The sequence below is a fragment of the Eschrichtius robustus genome, chromosome 13 (assembly GCF_028021215.1).
Source record: "Eschrichtius robustus isolate mEscRob2 chromosome 13, mEscRob2.pri, whole genome shotgun sequence".
NCBI lineage: Eukaryota > Metazoa > Chordata > Mammalia > Artiodactyla > Eschrichtiidae > Eschrichtius > Eschrichtius robustus.
This window is the reverse complement of record NC_090836.1, coordinates 12,308,286-12,326,614: the sequence shown is the minus strand read 5'-3', so window position 1 is coordinate 12,326,614 and position 18,329 is coordinate 12,308,286. Positions and strand designations below refer to the sequence as shown.

Below are 18,329 nucleotides of genomic sequence, written 5' to 3'. Positions count from 1 at the left end.
AGGTCTGAAGTCGGTCTCTTGTAGACAGCATATATATGGGTCTTGGTTTTGTATCCATTCAGCCAATCTGTGTCTTTTGGTTAGAGCATTTAATCTATTTACATTTAAGGTAATTATCGATATGTATGTTCCTATTACCATTTTCTCAATTGTTTTGGGTTTGTTATTGTAGGTCTTTTCCTTCTCTTGTGTTTCCTGCCTAGAGCAGTTCCTTTAGCATTTGTTATAAAGCTGGTTTGGTGGTGCTGAATGCTCTTAGCTTTTGCTTTTCTGTAAAGGTTTTAATTTCTCTGTCAAATCTGAATGAGATCCTTGCTGGGTAGAGTAATCTTGGTTGTAGGTTTTTCCCTTTCATCACTGTAAATATGTCCTGCCACTCCCTTCTGGCTTGCAGAGTTTCTGCTGAAAGATCAGCTGTTAACCTTATAGGGATTCCCTGGTATGTTAGTTGTTGCTTTTCCCTTGCTGCTTTTAATATTCTTTCTTTGTATTTATTTTTTGATAGTTTGATTAATATGTGTCTCGGCATGTTTCTCTTTGGATTTTTCCTGTATGGGACTTTCTGCACTTCCTGGACTTGATTGACTATTTCCTTTCCCATGTTAGGGAAGTTTTCGACTATAATCTCTTCAAATATTTTCTCTGGTCCTTTCTCTCTTCTCCTTCTGGGACCCCTATAATGCGAATGTTGTTGCATTTAAGGTTGTCCCAGAGGTCTTTGAGACTGTCCTCAATTCTTTTCATTCTTTTTTCTTTATTCTGCTCCCTGGCAGTTATTTCCACCATTTTATCTTCCAGCTCACTTATCCGTTCTTCTGCCTCAGTTATTCTGCTATTGATTCCTTCTAGAGTATTTTTAATTTCAGTTATTGTGTTGTTCATCACTGTTTGTTTGCTCTTTATTTCTTCTAGAACCTTGTTAAATGTTCCTTGTATTTTCTCCATTCTGTTTCCGAGATTTTTGGATCATCTTTACTATCATTACTCTGAATTCTTTTTCAGGAAGGTTGCCTATTTCATCTTCATTTATTTGGTCTTGTAGGTTTTTACCTTGCTCCTTCGTCTGTAACACATTTTCTTGTCGTTCTTTTCTTTTTTTTTGATGGGTGGGGCTGTATTCCTGTCTTACTCGTTGTTTGGCCTGAGGCATCCAGCACTGGAGTTTGCAGGCTGTTGGATAGAGCCAGGTCTTGGTGCTGAGATTAGGACCTTCAGGAGGCCTCACTCCAATTAATATTCCCTGGGGTCTGAGGTTCTCTGTTAGTCCAGTGGTTTGGACTTAGAGCTCCCACCACAGGAGCTCAGGACCAACCTCCAGCCTGGGAACCAAGATCCCGCAAGCTGCATGGCGTGGCAGAAAGAAAAAAGAAAAAAAGGAGCAGTACAATATCAAAGAATAAAAAACAAAATAAAATTAGAATGATAAAAAATATATCAGGAAATGTAAAAACATAATTGAAACAACTGCAATAAGGTAAAATAAAACCACAACAGAAAAAAGAAAAGGGGGGGGAAACAATTTATATAAAAATATAAAAGAACCAACAACAATGAATCAACAAGTTAAAACAGAATCCCAATCTAAAAGTGGGAAAAAAAAAAAAGCCTTGGCTATGGGGGCGGAGCTTAGGTGGGAGTGGAACTTAGGCAGGGGTGAGGTTTAGGGTGGGGCAGGACCTAGGCGGGTTGGGGTGGGGTGACATTTGAGCATGGGGCAGGGCCTCTGCTTAGGACCTGCGTGGAAGGGGAGAGGCAGCATGTCCAAAGGGGGGGCCTCTGGCGTGTGGAGTTCCAGAGCTTGCAGGGAAGGCCCTGGGTGGGGTTGTGTGGGTGGGGTTTAGGCCCAGCGTGCTGGCAGGGGTCTCACAGGGGGTCTCCGAGTGTAGAGGTGGGGCCCTGGGTGGGGGCATAGGGGCGGGGCTTGGGTTCTGCACACCAGGAGGGAGGCTCCGAGGGCAGAGGATTAGGCCCAGGAGCCCAACAGCCTCCCTGGTGCCTAAGTGGACAGGGAAAGCACTGCCCACGTTCCCTTCTGTTCCTCTGTGCCCCTACCCCTCCGCCTCTCCCAGGGTCTTCCCCATCCCCACTGGACCTCTAACCATGGGTGGGTCCCACTGGGTGTAGGAACTCCTCCCCTCCCCCAGCTGCCCTTCAGGGGTGCTGGTCCCGGAGGTCTGGCCTTTACTTTTGCTCCCCCTTCCCTCCCTCCCACTCCCTCAGGACCCACGTGGCTGGAGGGGGCCTCGGTGGGCAGAGGATCAGGCCCAGGATCTCAGCAGGTTCCTGGGGGCCCAAGTGGGCAGGGGAAATCTGGCCATGCTCCCTTTTGCTCCTCTGCCCTCCCAATGGTCCCCCAATATCTCCCTTTGGGCGTGGGATCCCTTCCCCTCCGCCAGCCGCCCCTCAGGGGGCCAGTACCGTCCCACCTCCACTTCTCCTCCCCCTTCACTCTCCCCACGCCCCACGTCCTACCCAGTCACTGGGGGTTCCTGCTGTCCCCTTAGGTGTCCATGGTTCCCCATCGGTGCCTGGTAGGTGCCCTAGTTGCACGGAGACACGAATTCTGCATCCTCCTGGTCCACCATCTTGACTCTGCCCTCTCCATTGTATCTTAAATGCCTTTCGTGTGAATCCCATACCATTGAAAATTGGTGATATCCTAAAAAGGTAGTACAGTAATACAATAAGCCTTTTATTGTTTACAACTGATTTCTTTGATGGATTTTAAATTTTTATTCTGAGATCTTTTGTGTATGTGACTTTTGGAAGTTATTTATTCTTTCAGATTAAAGCAAATCCTGCCAAAGCCGTCTATAGACCACTTTGGAATTATTATTATTATTTTTTAGTATAATCAATGTGGGTCAGCAGGTGAATCGAATCTTTGTTTAGATGCAAAGGTGGAACACAATTACATCATCAAATCAATATTTTAATCTAAGCATAAACAATTACTCCTTGGTATTTGGTGTGCAACAGTGTTCTTGCTTGAAATTTGTGTTTTTTCTTGGTGCGATTTCTGTTTCTCATTAAGGAGGCTGTGTATATAATAGTTTATCATACAAGTCATTTCCTAATATTGCTAGTTTTATCTTCTGAAAATTCTTTTAGCTGGTAAAATCTGGCACATATCATGTGTTAGCTGCATCTGCAAGAAAGGAGAATCAGTGGTTCTGATTCTAGGGAGATTCTGGGTAGGCATTTGTCATTTACATCATGGTTTTATAAAAATGTTTGTTCTGGTTAGATCACTGCTATGAAATGTAAGCCTGATATAAATCTTCAGTCAGGTATATGGATAAATATTACCATTTCTTTATCCAAGTATCACTTTATTACACATTAATTGCTCTTTAACATCATTTTGAAATTCCTTTAAGGTACTATAAAGTGTGAATTAAGGATCACCACATGGCATGGAATCAGCATAAAGCCCGAGGCGACATCTAAGGTCTAGTTGCAATTCTCATTTTGCATATTCTAGTTTGTGCTCTTTATTAAAATATCTCCCTATTTATATTTAGCTGGGAGACATTTTTTAGTATTAAACTACTTTTTACTGCATTCAAGTCATTCTTCGGATCACAGAAGATGCCACAGTCACCACCCCATGTAGAACTGCACGTTTCTGTTTTGTCCTGAACGCAAACTGGAGCAGGTCTAATACCTGGGAATGTTCCTCAGCCAGAATCAGTTTGGAGGACAGGCCTTATGACAGGACTTCTGGAGCTCAAAGCTGTTCCTGAGCAAAGCTGTAGATAACTTTACACATCCAGGTCCTGGGTTCAGGAAGGTATACATGAGCTGTGGGGAAGCTCTTCTTTACATTCCTGGAAATAAGGACTTTTGGTAAAGGTGGGAGCTGGGACTTCTGTGAGACCAAAATAACTACCTACTCCAGTTCTTTTGTCTCTACGAAGGCCTTGTAGTTGGATGTGAAGGCAGAGTAGGGAGGACAGGGCAAGTGGCCAGGACTGGGTGAGCAGAGGGGTTTTCCTTAATTGGCCTGTTCGTTTTGCTGAGGGTCAATAGCCAGCAGAGAGAGAGGTTGGAGAATGAGAGGGTAATTGATGGTATGAGGTACCTGAGGGTTTGGGGAGGCGTGAGGGAGTACAAACTATTTATTCCACAGATTGTGATTGAGCGCCTGCTGCGAGCTAGGTGCTAGGAAAGCAGTAGTAAGAAAATCAGATGAGGTCTCTACTATCATGGCTCTTATGGAAATTTCAGGAGATAAACATCCATGTCTATGTTACTTCTGTCTCATACTTTGAATACAGTATTTACCAATGCTAATTTTTTAAAAGAATTTCTTTTTAAACCTGCGCTAATAAACAGTCTGGAAAAAAAAATTCTGAGGTCTGCATGTGCCATGTGCTGGCGAAGACATACCCATCAGACCTTTATAATATTTATATGTTACCTTTTTATAGTTATTTTTTTAAAATGAAAATGTTTTCTCTGAACATTTAAAAATGCTAAGTATCAACTGATTACCTTAATGATGCTGCAACCAAATAGAGAAAACATTTTCCTTAGAGAAAAAAAGTTTTCAAAGAAAAAACCATGGCTCCCCAAATACATGTTTTTCCTTGATCTGTTATCCTATTCAGAGTATTTCCCCTTTTTAGCCGTCTGAAGTCTAAAAATAAGATGTTTTCTATTGTCATTTACCATAATGAATCCATATTTAGTAAGAATTATACCACATGTGCAGGAGATAAATAACTGATATGCAGGAAAATTAACACTTTAAAAATGCTATGAAGTGCAAAAAATGTTTTCAGGACTTCTTGTAACAATATTTTGTGAGGAAAATTAGAACGCAGTAGTGTTTATATCCATTGAATCTCAAGAAAAATTAGAGTCCAAAGAAGAACACAATTAACTACATTATTCATTATCATTGCACCCAGCAACCTTGACCCCAATAAACTGGGGAGTGAGGTAAAGAAAGAAGGAAGGTGACAGCCGAAGTTCAGGCAGGGAGAGGGGAAAAAAGAACATTAGTATAGCTCTGAAATCTTGCCTGGTTTCATGAAATGTACCACCCACAAATGAAAAGGCCATATTATTTTCATGAAGGCCTGGCTTTCTTCAATGAGTTGATAAAGGTTGCCATATTTAGGGACTTATTGTAAAACAAACCCATACCTTCAAATAATGGCTGTTGGCTTTCTTGTGTGAGGAGGGAATTAAAATACAGGCAGAGTACAAATCCAACGTTTGCTCCTAAGACCATTCTTATTACAGAGTAACCCAAAGCACAGGAGGAGGTATTTCTAAATCCATATTTGTACTGAGTTTATCCATAAAAATACATGTTCATTTTAAAAACTTGAGGGTTAACATAAAGAAGTAAAGAATAAGATGAAAGTACCACTTTTATGGAGAAAAACCAAATAGAGCAACAGAAGTTGTTTTAAAAGATGCTTTGTGTTTATTACTTTTTATTTTTGTGTGTTTGTTTCCACTGATAGACCAGAACAGGGATCAGCAAACTTTCCATAGATATTTGGGGCTTTGGGAACTACAGAGTCTCTGCCACAACTACTCAACCCTGCCTCTGAAGTGTGAAACCTGCCGTACAGGCAGATGGCCGGTCACACTCCACAGCCACGTGGGGAGGGACCCAGGAGAGAGAAACTCTGGACAGGTGGGCCTGTGAGGGAGTCAGGGCACCACTGAAGGCTGGAGGCCCAGCGTGTGTGGTTTCCCCCTAGGGAGGGCCGTGGGAAGGTGGTCCCCAGGGCGAGTAAGGGCTGGAGGTCATGCAGGGAATGTGCATTCTGGGCACGTGGCTGGAGTAGAAGCCACCCGGTGTCCTCGCCCCCTCACTGCTGACCCACCACAACGGGGCAGCAGCCTGAGCCGGCAAGAGTCATCCTTCCCTCCTGCAAAGGCCCTCAGTGCCCTCTCCCCACAGAGCCTAGCATCACGCTTCTGTAAGGAAGGCAGGCCCAGAGGAACTCCAACTTCTACCACAGAGCCCGTATAAAGTTGGAATTTGGAGACCAGAGGCAATACATTTATAACCGGCACACGAGAGCATAAGGAAAATTCAGTCTTTTTACTTCCACTTTCACAACCTAGTTGTAAAATTACTGGCACAAATTCCTTTAACAGAAATCTATGGAATGTTTCTCAAGCTCCTTCTGGCGGGTGGTTAGGCCGTTAGCTCATGTGTATTAGCTGATGATAAAATTTCTGCGTGTCATTTTGTTCTTAAAAAAATCTCAAGAGAACTGCAATTGACTGGCCGACTATGTTAGGGGTTTGTTCAATAGAACAAAGCTAAGAACTAGGAAGTAAGCAAAAAATACTCAGAAACTCTGACAGAGACAGTGGTACTCACTAAAAGATTCCATGTGCTCTTTTACGTTTTCCAGCCTTCTTTGCAGTGAGATTTAAGCATGAACTAGTTCCTCCCCAAAGCAAAAAGTGGGTGTGAGTTCCCTGCACTCCTACCCCGCTGCCGCTGGAAGAGACAGGAAGTACTTTTGTATGGCTGGCAAGTGGCATATATATGAAAGCACGGCAGAAGAATAGGCTGGAATCTATGAATTTTATAGACTTCCTTTAAGGTCTACTTTTATGGAAGCTTCAGGAACACAGGGATTCCATCTGTCCTGTTTGCTCTTGCTAGAACACTGTGTATCAAGGGTTTTTGTCAGTGGGATAACCTTTGTCGTGCTAGGAAAGGTCCGGTGACGTTCCTCCCCATAGCAGTGGCTGCCTGCTCATGTTATATTTGTATAACTAAGGGTCCGCCCCTCCAGATCCCCCGTTTACACGATTCCACCCTGTTCTATGCCCCTAAGGAGGATGAACTGTAGAAACTGCCTTAATGGGTTTTCTTACCTTTTGCATCCATTTAGGCTGGGTAATAAGCACCTTGTAGGAGGAGGAAGGGAGGAAAGTGAGGTCATGGGAATTACTCCCCCGGCCCCTCCCCGCATGGTTGCCTTGGGTTAGCTTTTCCTGACTCTCCCTGTCATGCGGGCTCCTCCACACTACCTTCTCCTACCAGGTCTGGTGACCACACCCCTTCACTCCATCAGCCGAGAGTGGTGGAGCCCAGTGGTCGCCAGCCCTTCCATGTGCCTTCCCTGCATCACTATAAGCAGTCCCTTCATTAAACTGTCCTAAAATCACATTTGGGCATGCCATCTGTTTCCTGACAGGATCCTGGCTGACTTAGCACCTGAAAAAATATTCAATAGAAGATGTGTTGAATAAATAATATATAAAAGAGAGAGAAGTCACCGAATACAGATAACAAATGTGTTAATATTATAAAACTCCCAGAATCGTGTTTGGCGCATGGTAAATACATGCTTGTTAGAATGACATTTGCTTTTCAGAATGAGACCTATGGCTGTGATGGAGGGGACAGATTGGCTGCAAGGTGACAGACCCCAGGTGGGAAGATGCATCTTTCCCCACTGTAGGGGAAAGATGAAGAGTGCCAGACGACCGACCGCGGGAGGGTCGAGGGGAGGAGTCGAGAGGTCTGTTCCAGAGAGAGAAAGCACAAGACTGGATAACCAATCTGATGTAGGGGATGAGGCAGAAAGAGAAACAAGAACGTGGGGTCTCCAGCTTAGGGCTTTGGTTGCCCGGCAGTGTCGTTAGTCAGTGAATAAAGGCTGTGAAGCTGGCTTATTGAGGGTGATGGTGATTAAGAGCAGGAAAAAGATGACTCCAGCAGCTAACGTTTATGGAACGTTACTGTGTGCCAGGCATTTTCAGAAGTGCTTTACATTAATTTATTTAATCCTTACTACAACCCTGTGGGGTAGCTAGTACACATTTTACGGATGTGTCTGTTGAGGTGAAGAATGATTAGATAACTTTCCCAGAGTTACACAACTAGGGGAGCAGAAATTCAAACCTAGGTAGTTGGCTGGGGGAGGAGGGTGTGGAATGAAGGAATTGGTCCAGTTTGGAACAGCTGAGGTTGAGACCCCAGTGAGATAACCTATGGCGATCTTAAGTAGGCTGGTGAAGTGTGAAGTTTAGAAGGCAGGCAGGGGATATATACCATAAACACTGACAGGCAGGGGAACACAAAAGGGAGAGAGAAAATTGAGGTAGAAAATATAAGGTAATACTCACAACAATAGCAGTAATTTATTGAGCTCTTACCATACACTAGACACTAAATGCTTTATGATAAGGAAAAGATATTATTATCCCACCTTTATGCACGAGAAAACCAAGACTTAGCAAGCTTATAAATAAATGCCTAGATTTTTATTGGTTTGAATGCTTTTTTTCCTGGCATAAGTTCAAATCAGAATAACTGGTTTCTGTTTGGGCCGGACAATTGGGAAGCAGGAGATTGGAAGAGGGGAGAAAAGTGAGGTCACGGTATTTACTTAACATATACATTTAAATATACTAAAATTATGTATAATTATATATATATAAAGTATATATAAATATAATTTAAATTTAAAACAATTTATTATTAGAAATATTGATACATGAACTATCATGTGAAAAATACCAGGACATTTTTACCCTATGTGAAGACACGCAAAAAGATAAATTCAAGAGAAAAAGTTCCTTGATGAACATGAAAGCAAGGGGATGGTGTCAGAGGATTTGGACGTTTAAAGTACATGAATGTGGGACTGAAATACCCACAGACAGTGGTTCCCTCTTTTGCGTGGTGCTTGGACACTGCCAACATTCGCCTTGGATGTCTTTGTCTACCTCCGCTGCTCAGCAAGTCCTCTTCTCAGGGTCACATTTTTTTCTTTAGCTATTGAGAGAGGGGAAAACAGCCCATGACAGCTTGAAACCCTGGCGTTACTAGGAGTTGGCCTGACATAGCTGTACCATGGTATTATGTGGAACATAAACCATTTCACATGACACCAACAACACACAAGACCATTCCACCGTGAAAAATCAAAACAAAACCAAGAGATCTCTGTATCATATATGAACACAAAAACATAAGCATTGTCCAAACCACAAAAATGACAAAACAGCCCCCTGTGTTGGCCCATATGCATTAGCATCTTCACCTATTACAGCTTTAGCCTCACTTCCTTCCTTGTACCTGATTAGCTGTATTAAGCTACCAAATCAAAGACTCACCTCTGTTCCCTACACAGTATGGAATCCTGGGCAAAGCCCCAGACCTATATCCTATACACAAACCCGAGCCCTATAACAAATCCTTTCTAATATATTAGACACCTCACATCTCCCCAGTATGTGTGCTCCCTGCTACAAAGAACAATAAACCCAACTTGTTAAACTACAGGTATGTTCCTGGCGGTCTTTGGCTGAAGGGCAAAGACAAAACTATGTATTCAACTAAAGTGCTCATTACTTGGACCAGGACTCTCAACTCAGTAATAGTGTGAACATCTGGGACCCCTGGGCTTTTGACATGAACAAGATAGTTCATTTGACAAGTACTTTAAAACAGAAAGCAAGTAAACCCTTATGAGCACTTTGCTTGTCTGGTTTGCCTAAAAGAAAGATAGTTTTGTTTAATGTAGGGCTTATCCCTCCTTTGTTTCCATAATTTGGAGTTAGGCAGTGCTGGCTTTTTAATTGCATGGCTTGATAAAATTATCAAAGACACCAGTTACTATCCAAACCCATTGTTAACCATTTTTTGTGTATATATATATATGTTAAAATGTGTTTTTCAACACCTAAACTTTCTTTCCTCTCCCTGTAGAGAAAACAAAATAAAGCTTTACAGTGATAATTTCGTATCTGCCTGAAGCCAGCCAGCTTCCTTTCTTTTTTCATTTTGTTTTGTTTTGTTCCTCTTACTCTCCATTTCCCTCTCTTGGGAAACTAAACACTTAAACATTAACTAAGTTTGTCAGGGTCAAATTTCTCCTGCTTTAGTCATTCTAAAATACCTACATTGGCTTTATGAATTAATAAGTTGCTCTAACACAACATTGTAAATCAACTATAAGTCAAAAAAAAAAAAGTTGCCACCATTTCTATAAGTTCTTTAAAATTGAAACTTAAAATTAAAACATTGATTAAAATTAAAATATGTAAAAAGCTGTATTCAAATAACTGGGATGATAACAAAAGATGTATTCTCAAATGGTTCTTTGCCAATATTCTTCTCGGCTTTTTTAAAAAAATGTTTTTGGACTTCCCTGGCAGTCCAGGAGTTAGGACTCCACACTTCCAATGCAGGGGGCACAGGTTCAGTCCCTGATCAGAGAACTAAGATCCCACATGACGCTCAGCGCAGCCAAAAAATTTTTTAAATTTAAAAAAATAAAAAATAAAATTTTAAAAAATGTTTTTGCTGTCACGAGATAGATATATATATATATATATATCCCTCTAATTTCTGTATATGCAATGTGAAAATGCAAAGGGGAAAATGCATCTCCATTCCAGTGCCACTGGTAAAGTAAGCCAGCTTGCCAGCGTTCCCTGGGTAGGACAACGTAATAACTTTTAAAGAACATATTCTACTTACATGTCAAAATAAAGACAAATTAGGAAGTGTCTGGGAGCACAGCGATCCAAATTGTGAAAAATTTCCATCCCTTGACGCTCTCCTTCACTCTGTGTCCTGTCATCTTCTGAAAGGCTGCTCTTCCTCGACAGGAGATTAGACCTCACAGATCCCACACGCCCTGTCAGAGATTCACTTATAGACCTTTCCGTATATTCTCTAGATTTATATTCCCTCTGGATGATTTTACCCATGAAGACCATTGTTAATCATGACTCCCAGATTCTTATCTCCAGGCCAGACCTTTTCCCCTGGATTCACTCACATCCGGCCGCAGGTACATTGTCTTTTGACCCCCATGCTTTTGTGCGTGCTGTCCCTCTGCCTAGAACACTCTGTCGTGTCAGGCTCACTCTTGCACTAGACCCACCTCAGGTGCCACTCTCCCCCCCAGGCTGAGAAACACAGGTGCCTCTTCTCTGTTACTATAATACCCTGAGCATCTCCCTTTCTTAACGTGTAGCCTGCTAGATTATAATCATCTTTCTAATTATATGATAATCATTTTTCTTGACAGCCAGTTATCAATCATAGGTGTAACATGTAACATATGCTCAATAAATTGTTGAACGAACAGGTTCCATTTTTAATCTGAGTGGGTGCATTTAACAAGCTACTAATTCCAAACTAGGTTGTCCTTCAAGGAGGAAAAAATACAAATTCAGGTTCACAAAGTTCATTTCGCTATTTACGACTCTCTTTTCTGTTATAGACTGGGTTGTAGATGTCTTATAGCTAGTAAAGCAGCCATTAAGCTTGTTTTATAGTGCGCTAGACGAGAAGTCACAGAATTGCTAGAATGCCATATGTTTACTAATTTCAATAGGTCCCGTGACTACTGCTACTTGCTCTAAATCCAGTTTCATATACTAATGGTTACTATTCATTGAGCACATTTCTATATGGGAAACTCAGTGCCTTCATTTACATTATCTCATTAACTCTTCCCCCAGATCCACTGATGTAACTATTATTATGCCCAATTAATAGATGAAACTGAGATCTAAAGAGATTGAGTAACATTTCCAAAATCACCCATCTACTAAGGAGGTGAGTGGATTTGAGCCCAGGTCTCATTCCAGAGAGTAAAAGTTCTTAAACACCATAGTATATGACCTTTCAACCATCGGAAGGAGATTTGTGAAGAGTTTGCACATACTTATCACCAATTATGGGGCCAGACTAAACCTGTTGATTCCAGGAAGACGAAACTAAACAGACCAGTTCTCAGGGACACAAAGGCAAGACTGGCTCTGCAGGAAAAAACAAAGTATGAACAAATCCTGGCCAAGTCACAGCTTGCCACACTGAATGGCTTATCTCCACAGGAAAGCGCATGTGTGTATACACGCACAACTATGGATTAGAAATCTACTTAGGACTAGAATTCAGGTCCCACCAGTTTTTGTCCTAAATCTTCTTCCATCAGGTCTCGTGCTTGAAAAAATATTGGCCTTTTAAGTTAACAATCATACATTAGCAAGAACTGTTTGTGCATCAAAGATGCACAGGCTGAACTGATTTGGCAAGGGGTATGCATTTTTAACTGCCAATAAACTATTCAGGTTTAAAAACCCCTCAAAAACAGAAATGGTGAGGGACTGACTGAAGCTTGCAGCAGGGGAAGTACTGAAGGGGAGCCTAAGAATCTCTGGGACAGTGGTGGTCGAGGTAGCATGAAGATGGGGGTCATCACTGTACCTTGTATCTGGCCTGTTTTTATCTTCAGGTAACATGGTTAGACTCCTGTGAATCATTAGAGGGAAAAGAAAAGTTTTTCTTATAAATGTCTTATCCTAATTTCTTTACCAGTTGGTAATAATCTTTCATGTGCCTCAAAGTTCTTAGGAAATTAAGACGTAAATGTCAAAACCAGCACCTGATATACACTTTTTTTTCCTCCACTGCCCATCACTCCACAAAGTGGTAACAATGAGAACTATTCCTAATAATTGGGCATTAAAAACAACAAAATCATATTAACTACAGTTACCTATTCCCTAACCTATAAAGGTAAGTCTATATCCCTGTAGAAAATGGTACTTCTTTCAATTTACTGAGCATCTAATATCTGGCATGCAATAAAGGAACAATCTCAGTCATTAAAATAGGTATTATGACTATTATTTTCCATATGAGGAAGCCTTCTGAATAGAAGGTGGTAAGTGGAGTAAACAGCTGGACACCTTGGAAACTGCCCTGGGTACATACCCTTGGTATTTTCTCACATTTCACATATTTATTAAAGCATTACTGTGCCATTAATCAACACAACCCCAATAGGCATTGTTGGAATGAGGTCATTACTTTAGGCCTCCTAACAGGGGTATGTGTGGCCTTCGATCTTGATCACGTGGGAGAAGTAATCCCAACATTCATTCCACAAGCAACAGAGAGACACAAGTACTAGTGGAAGCTGAAGGGGAATTCTTTCTCTGATAGTAACTTATTTGTTCAGTGTCCTGTCTTCAGGACACTGAACAAATAAGTGAGCTTTAAGAGTCAAAATCTAGTTGGTCTCATCTACAGCTACACCCCCATCACCCATCACCTAGTACTGTGCATGGCATATAGAGACGCTCAATAAATACTGGAGAAGAAATAAAGATAGTCCATGTGAGAAAACGGCCCAACTACAATACTACCAAGGATGAAGACATAGTCTTTTTTTTTTTTTTTCCAAGAAGACTTCAACTCTGACTCACAGGAAAGATGAATCCGAAGACGTGAAATCTAAACGGGGATCTTTTTTTGTGGACTATGAGGGCCAGGACCAAGCTTGTAGAGAAGGGTCAATTAAGGACAGAATAGGATTGCTAGTGTGTAACTTTCAAATTCCTGATCTGAAATGTGTTTCTCCCCGCATTTATATCATTTGTCCTTGCCTTTTCTCACATCTCACATATTTATTAAAGCATTACTGTGCCATTAAGCAACACAACCCCAGTAGGCATTGTTGGAATGAGGTCATTACTTCAGGCCAGTGGTAGAACATACGGGACAAGAGGATGATTTGTTGTTATAAAGCAAAATCAAACCAATTACATTTCCACAGGAATCTAATATGGTGGAGATAAGACCATTATGAAGCTAGAAACTTGAGAAAATCATTTTTAAAGCTCATAAACATATGTAACTCATGACTAAAGGTGCTGCACTGTTCTGCAACATGAGTGTCAGGGGAACAAACTTCCAACCTCGTGACTCATGCTTCCGTACTACATATATTCCTGGATGTTTCCTTCATTTTAAAGAAATGTGAACATAAGCGTGTACATAAAAATATCTGATACCGAAAACACAACAGCTGTCAGGCCAAGAAAAATCTGTTGACACTGTGTCGTCCGAGCCACACTTCCAAGACGGCAAGTTATTTTACCTTTTGAAAAGTATGGCCGGAGAGACAACTTCCTGCCCAAGACCAGCTCGAAGCCACCGTCTCCCTCCTAGAACAGGTTCCTGAACTGCCCAAACAGGGCAGGGGAGCAAAGGCCCTGGGAAGGGAACGTAAAAATAATTCCCCCAGCCGCATTCGCACCTACTCTGTCTCTCCTCCGCCTTCAGGCGAGGAGGGAGAGTTCCCAACTCTGCCCACCTCCAGGCCAGTGGGTCCCTTCTGGTCTCCCTTATCCGCCTTGAGGGTGACCTGCGGACCAAAGCAGCCCAGAGAGTGGCTCAAGCCGACCCACCAGTACCTCCTCCAAAGGCCTCCCGGTTGCCCCCTGGGTCACCCGTCAGGCCCCCGCGATTACACAGTTCTCTCGACCAGACAACTTTCACCGACTTTATTGGCCCCCGACCCTCGCCGCCCATCTCCCCACTAGGTCGCGCCGGCCCTCCATAACATCAACCGTATTCAAAAACACTGCGGGGTGGCTATGGAAAGAGCCTTTGCTGGGGAAGCCAGCTCTCCTGTGGCGGCGTCAGGGTCACTTGCTCTTCGCCTTCTGACTCTCCGTCTTCTTGGGCAGCAGCACGGCCTGGATGTTGGGTAGGACGCCGCCCTGGGCGATGGTCACTTTCCCCAGCAGCTTGTTTAGCTCCTCGTCATTGCGGATGGCGAGTTGCAGGTGGCGAGGGATTATCCTGGTCTTCTTGTTGTCCCGCGCGGCGTTGCCAGCCAACTCCAGGATCTCCGCCGTCAGGTACTCCAACACCGCTGCCAGGTACACCGGCGCCCCGGCTCCCACTCGCTCTGCGTAGTTACCTTTGCGCAGCAGTCGGTGCACTCGGCCCACGGGGAACTGCAGGCCCGCGCGAGAGGACCGGGACTTGGCCTTTGCCCGCACTTTGGCGCCCTGCTTTCCGCGACCAGACATGTTTGTCTCTCGCCTAAACCTCCAGCTACTTGAAACAAACCCCAGCAGTCCAGTTCCTAGAATGGGAGGGCGACGTACCACATCTGAACTACCTCCACCAACACTTTGCTGACACTAGGCAGCGCCTTCCCATTGGGAGAGGCAACAACCTCGGCTCCGGTGACCAATGGCAGGCAGGCTCTTCTCCCAATTAGAGCGCTGGCAGAAGGACCGCCTTCTTCACCTTGCTCCAATCAAAAGAAAAACTGCTAACCCTCATTTACATAACCTCCCATATGAGTACCCTGGGCCCGACTGCTCCGCCTTTAGGGGTTCTGTTGAACTTACTGGATCCTGCGGTTTCTACGTCCTCGCTCACTCCCAGGAAAATAACGTCTTAAGAATTAAGTAACCGGACTTTCCTAGTGGTGTAGTGGTTGAGAATCTGCCTGCCAATGCAGGAGACACAGGTTCTAGCTCTGGTCGGGGAAGATCCCACATACCACAGAGCAACTAAACCCGTGTGCCACAACTACAGAGCCTGTGCTCTAGAGCCTGCAAGCCACAACTACTGAGCCTGCATGCCACAACTACTGAAGCCCGTGCTCTTAGAGCCCATGCTCAGCAATAAAAGAAGCCACTGCAATGAGAAGCCCGCTCACGGCAACAAAGGGTAGCCCTTGCCCACTACAACTAGACAAAAGCCTGCACGCAGCAACAACGAAGACCCAATGCAGCCAAAAATAAGTTAATTAATTTTTTAAAAAGTTAAAAAAAAATTAAGAAACCATGGTAAGAAACAGAAAAATCCAGAAGGAGAGCTACTCCGTCTAAAGTACAAGGCCTGAAGCAAGAAATGCCTCTAGCACTTGAGGTCGCAGGGTATGCCCCCAATTTTTGACAGATTATTATTATTATTATTATGGACACTTTTTATTCTTGTAAACAAGAGAGATCTCTAACTTGAAAATGTTCTAACCTTGATTTCTTAGTAAATATTTAAAAGCCAACCTATTTTACCATTACAAGAATCCTGACTCTTCAAGACTTTTCTTCTTTGAGTCAAGGATTAAAATCATGTGGTACAATTTGACTATTTAGGTTTTTTTTTTTTTTCCAGCCATCCAGACAGTGTTCTGAGGGTTCTTTTAATTCTTCTTTAACAACAATAACAGTAACTTTTTTGTGCTGTGGAGATGGGTAAGGATAGGTAAATAATAAGCATTTAGGTATATATAGATATTTACCATAAAGCTTTCCTGCTGGAAAGGCTTATTCGTCAGGACTAGGGACAGGGAGCACAATTTACTAAAATATTCGTCCTCAAGGTGTTAAGTACCTGGGAAAGAGTTATGAATACTGCTGCCTTTTATCGCAGTAAACCCTTTTGGGAAGACAGACAGTTCTATCTCCTAGAGGGGCGACACTACTCAAAAGTTTCGTTTTTGCTCAGGGATTCTCTTAAGAAAAGAATGGAGAGCCTCCTAATTGGAGATTTGCAGTATAAATTACTATTTAAAGCCACGATCATGGCATCCATTATTTTACAAGAACTTTGAATTTTTAAGTGAGAACCTCGGGTTTTAATGAAATAAGAATATTACAGTATTTTAACTAAATAATCACAGAAATAGTTATTTGATTGAAAAGCAAAAAACGCGCTTCGGCTGGAGGCGGCGGAGGCAGTAAAGTCTGCCAACTGTGCAGAAGAATCTTCAAGGGAAGAGTCTGGGGGGATTGGGGGGGAATGGGTAAGGTTAGACTTTTTGAAAGAATTTTAGTTCTTTCTCCACGGGGCCCCCGAAAGAGAAAAAAAGAACCATTAAAAGATTTTCTCTACCTCAACTAGTGACTTTAAAAGATCCACAGGTGTAAAGCAACTGCTTTTAAATTTAACATGTAGCAAAGTATTCCTGGTTCCTATTGATTTTCACATTAGTCTGAGAATGGTATTATAAGAGTAAGCATTCCGTTTGAAAAGTATAAAATTAGAATTCCCGCGCGCGCGAGGGAGAGAGAGAGAGAGAGAGAGAGACAGAGAGGGGCGAACATGGTGGTGGAAGAAAGAAGGGAAACCCAGCGCGCATTGGATCTGGCCTACCGTTTTTTAAGCGTTGAGAAAAGGCAAAATAAATTTTATCGAGTCTTTCCTCAATTTCATGGCAAAAATAAGAAAAACTTTCCCAAATAAGCAAACAAGAAATTTTACAGGGAGGGAATTAAAAAAAAAAAAAAAGAAAGAAAGAAATCTCCTGGAGCCTATAGCTCCGCCCACTTTCTTGAGGTTTTCAAACAGGTCCGCTAGAAGGAACTATAAGCCCAGATTCACAGCTCACAGAACTACCAGTAACTTGCTTTTTGGCTTTAGCCGTGTTGTGGTGAAAGATGTCCGGCCGAGGTAAAGGTGGCAAAGGGCTGGGTAAGGGAGGCGCTAAGCGCCACCGGAAGGTCTTACGGGACAACATCCAGGGTATTACGAAGCCCGCCATTCGCCGTCTGGCTCGCCGTGGTGGTGTGAAGCGCATCTCTGGCCTCATCTACGAGGAGACCCGGGGGGTGCTCAAAGTGTTCCTGGAGAACGTGATCCGTGATGCGGTGACTTACACGGAGCACGCCAAGCGCAAGACGGTCACGGCCGTGGATGTGGTGTATGCGCTGAAACGCCAGGGCCGCACCCTCTACGGCTTCGGCGGCTGAGGTGTGCCTGCGGCTTATCTCCAGATCCCAGAGGCCCTTTTTAGGGCCCTCAAAACGTCAAGAAAAGAGTTGGTAGTGCTTAAACTGCCGTGTGAATGTGCAGATAGGTGCTTCAAATGAAGCGTTTAGATTGCAGCTGCTCCAGCGGGTGAATTGGGGTTAGGCTTGAGGCTTGGGGAGGTGAGAGCAGCAGAGCTCGGGCGGGGAACCCAGCGTCCGCGCTTAGAACGTAGCCTGGGAAATGCGGTGCAGAGCAGTAGTGACCTTGCTCTCTGTTTCAGAGCCGGACTGCCGACTTTGGATTCCTTCTGGGGAGAGAAGACTCGCTACCCTAAGAAACCCACGTCTTGGAAGTGGTAGACGCTTCTTAGCGGAGGAAGCTTCGGGCCCTGAGCATATATAGAATGGCTTGTATGCAAATAGGGTGAGCCGGTTATCCTCCTCCGATTGGATAGGCTGCGTCAGAGGGGGCGGTTCTCGCTGGTGCGACACGCCCCGTCTCTGAGACCGCGATGTCGCGGCGTCCAATAGGAAAGCTCGAGGTGCAGGCCTAGTGTGGCGCGCCGGAGTCTGCCGGGTGTGAATATTTTATGTTTTCACTGACTTTGTGAGTAAGGGGTAACCTAGCTCAGGCGCTGAATGCAGGGTGGCCGCGTGTGGGCGAAGTCCAAGGCTAGGCCTGAGCCCTCGGCCCCTGCGCTACCCGTGGGTCAGCTGCACAAAGATAGACGCGCCGAACAGGTGAGCGTCCCGACGCCGGAGTACCCGGCGGCGGTGCTCGAACCCCTAGCGGTGCGAATCCAGGATTTGCCGGC

General features: G+C 43.6%; 3 protein-coding genes across 6 annotated transcripts in view; 2 read left to right on the top strand and 1 right to left on the bottom strand.

Moving 5' to 3' along the window:
• Positions 1–14,302: 14,302 nt before the first annotated feature.
• H2AJ (H2A.J histone) lies at positions 14,303–14,979 on the bottom strand. Its single transcript, XM_068561520.1, has one exon. It carries the CDS (start codon positions 14,836–14,838, stop codon positions 14,449–14,451), a length of 390 nt encoding a protein of 129 aa, XP_068417621.1. The 5' UTR covers positions 14,839–14,979; the 3' UTR covers positions 14,303–14,448.
• Positions 14,980–17,124: 2,145 nt separating this feature from the next.
• GUCY2C (guanylate cyclase 2C) overlaps positions 17,125–18,329 on the top strand; it is a 115,739-nt gene continuing 114,534 nt past the window's right edge. For 2 of the 4 annotated variants that reach the window (XM_068560129.1, XM_068560124.1), the window contains exons 1-2: positions 17,125–17,215; positions 17,796–17,938. The gene's annotated coding sequence lies outside the window, so the exon portion shown is untranslated. Of the gene's footprint in view, positions 17,216–17,795; positions 17,939–18,129; positions 18,256–18,329 lie in introns of those variants that run through there. The other 2 variants (XM_068560128.1, XM_068560126.1) reach the window with 2 other exon arrangements.
• Positions 17,203–17,514, top strand: H4C16 (H4 histone 16). The gene has a single exon (XM_068561548.1). It carries the CDS (start codon positions 17,203–17,205, stop codon positions 17,512–17,514), a length of 312 nt encoding a protein of 103 aa, XP_068417649.1.

Excerpts from the sequence above, each read along its gene's own strand:
- H2AJ (XM_068561520.1), bottom strand. The coding sequence starts at position 14,838 with ATGTCTGGTCGCGGAAAGCAGGGCGCCAAAGTGCGGGCAAAGGCCAAG.
- H4C16 (XM_068561548.1), top strand. The coding sequence starts at position 17,203 with ATGTCCGGCCGAGGTAAAGGTGGCAAAGGGCTGGGTAAGGGAGGCGCT.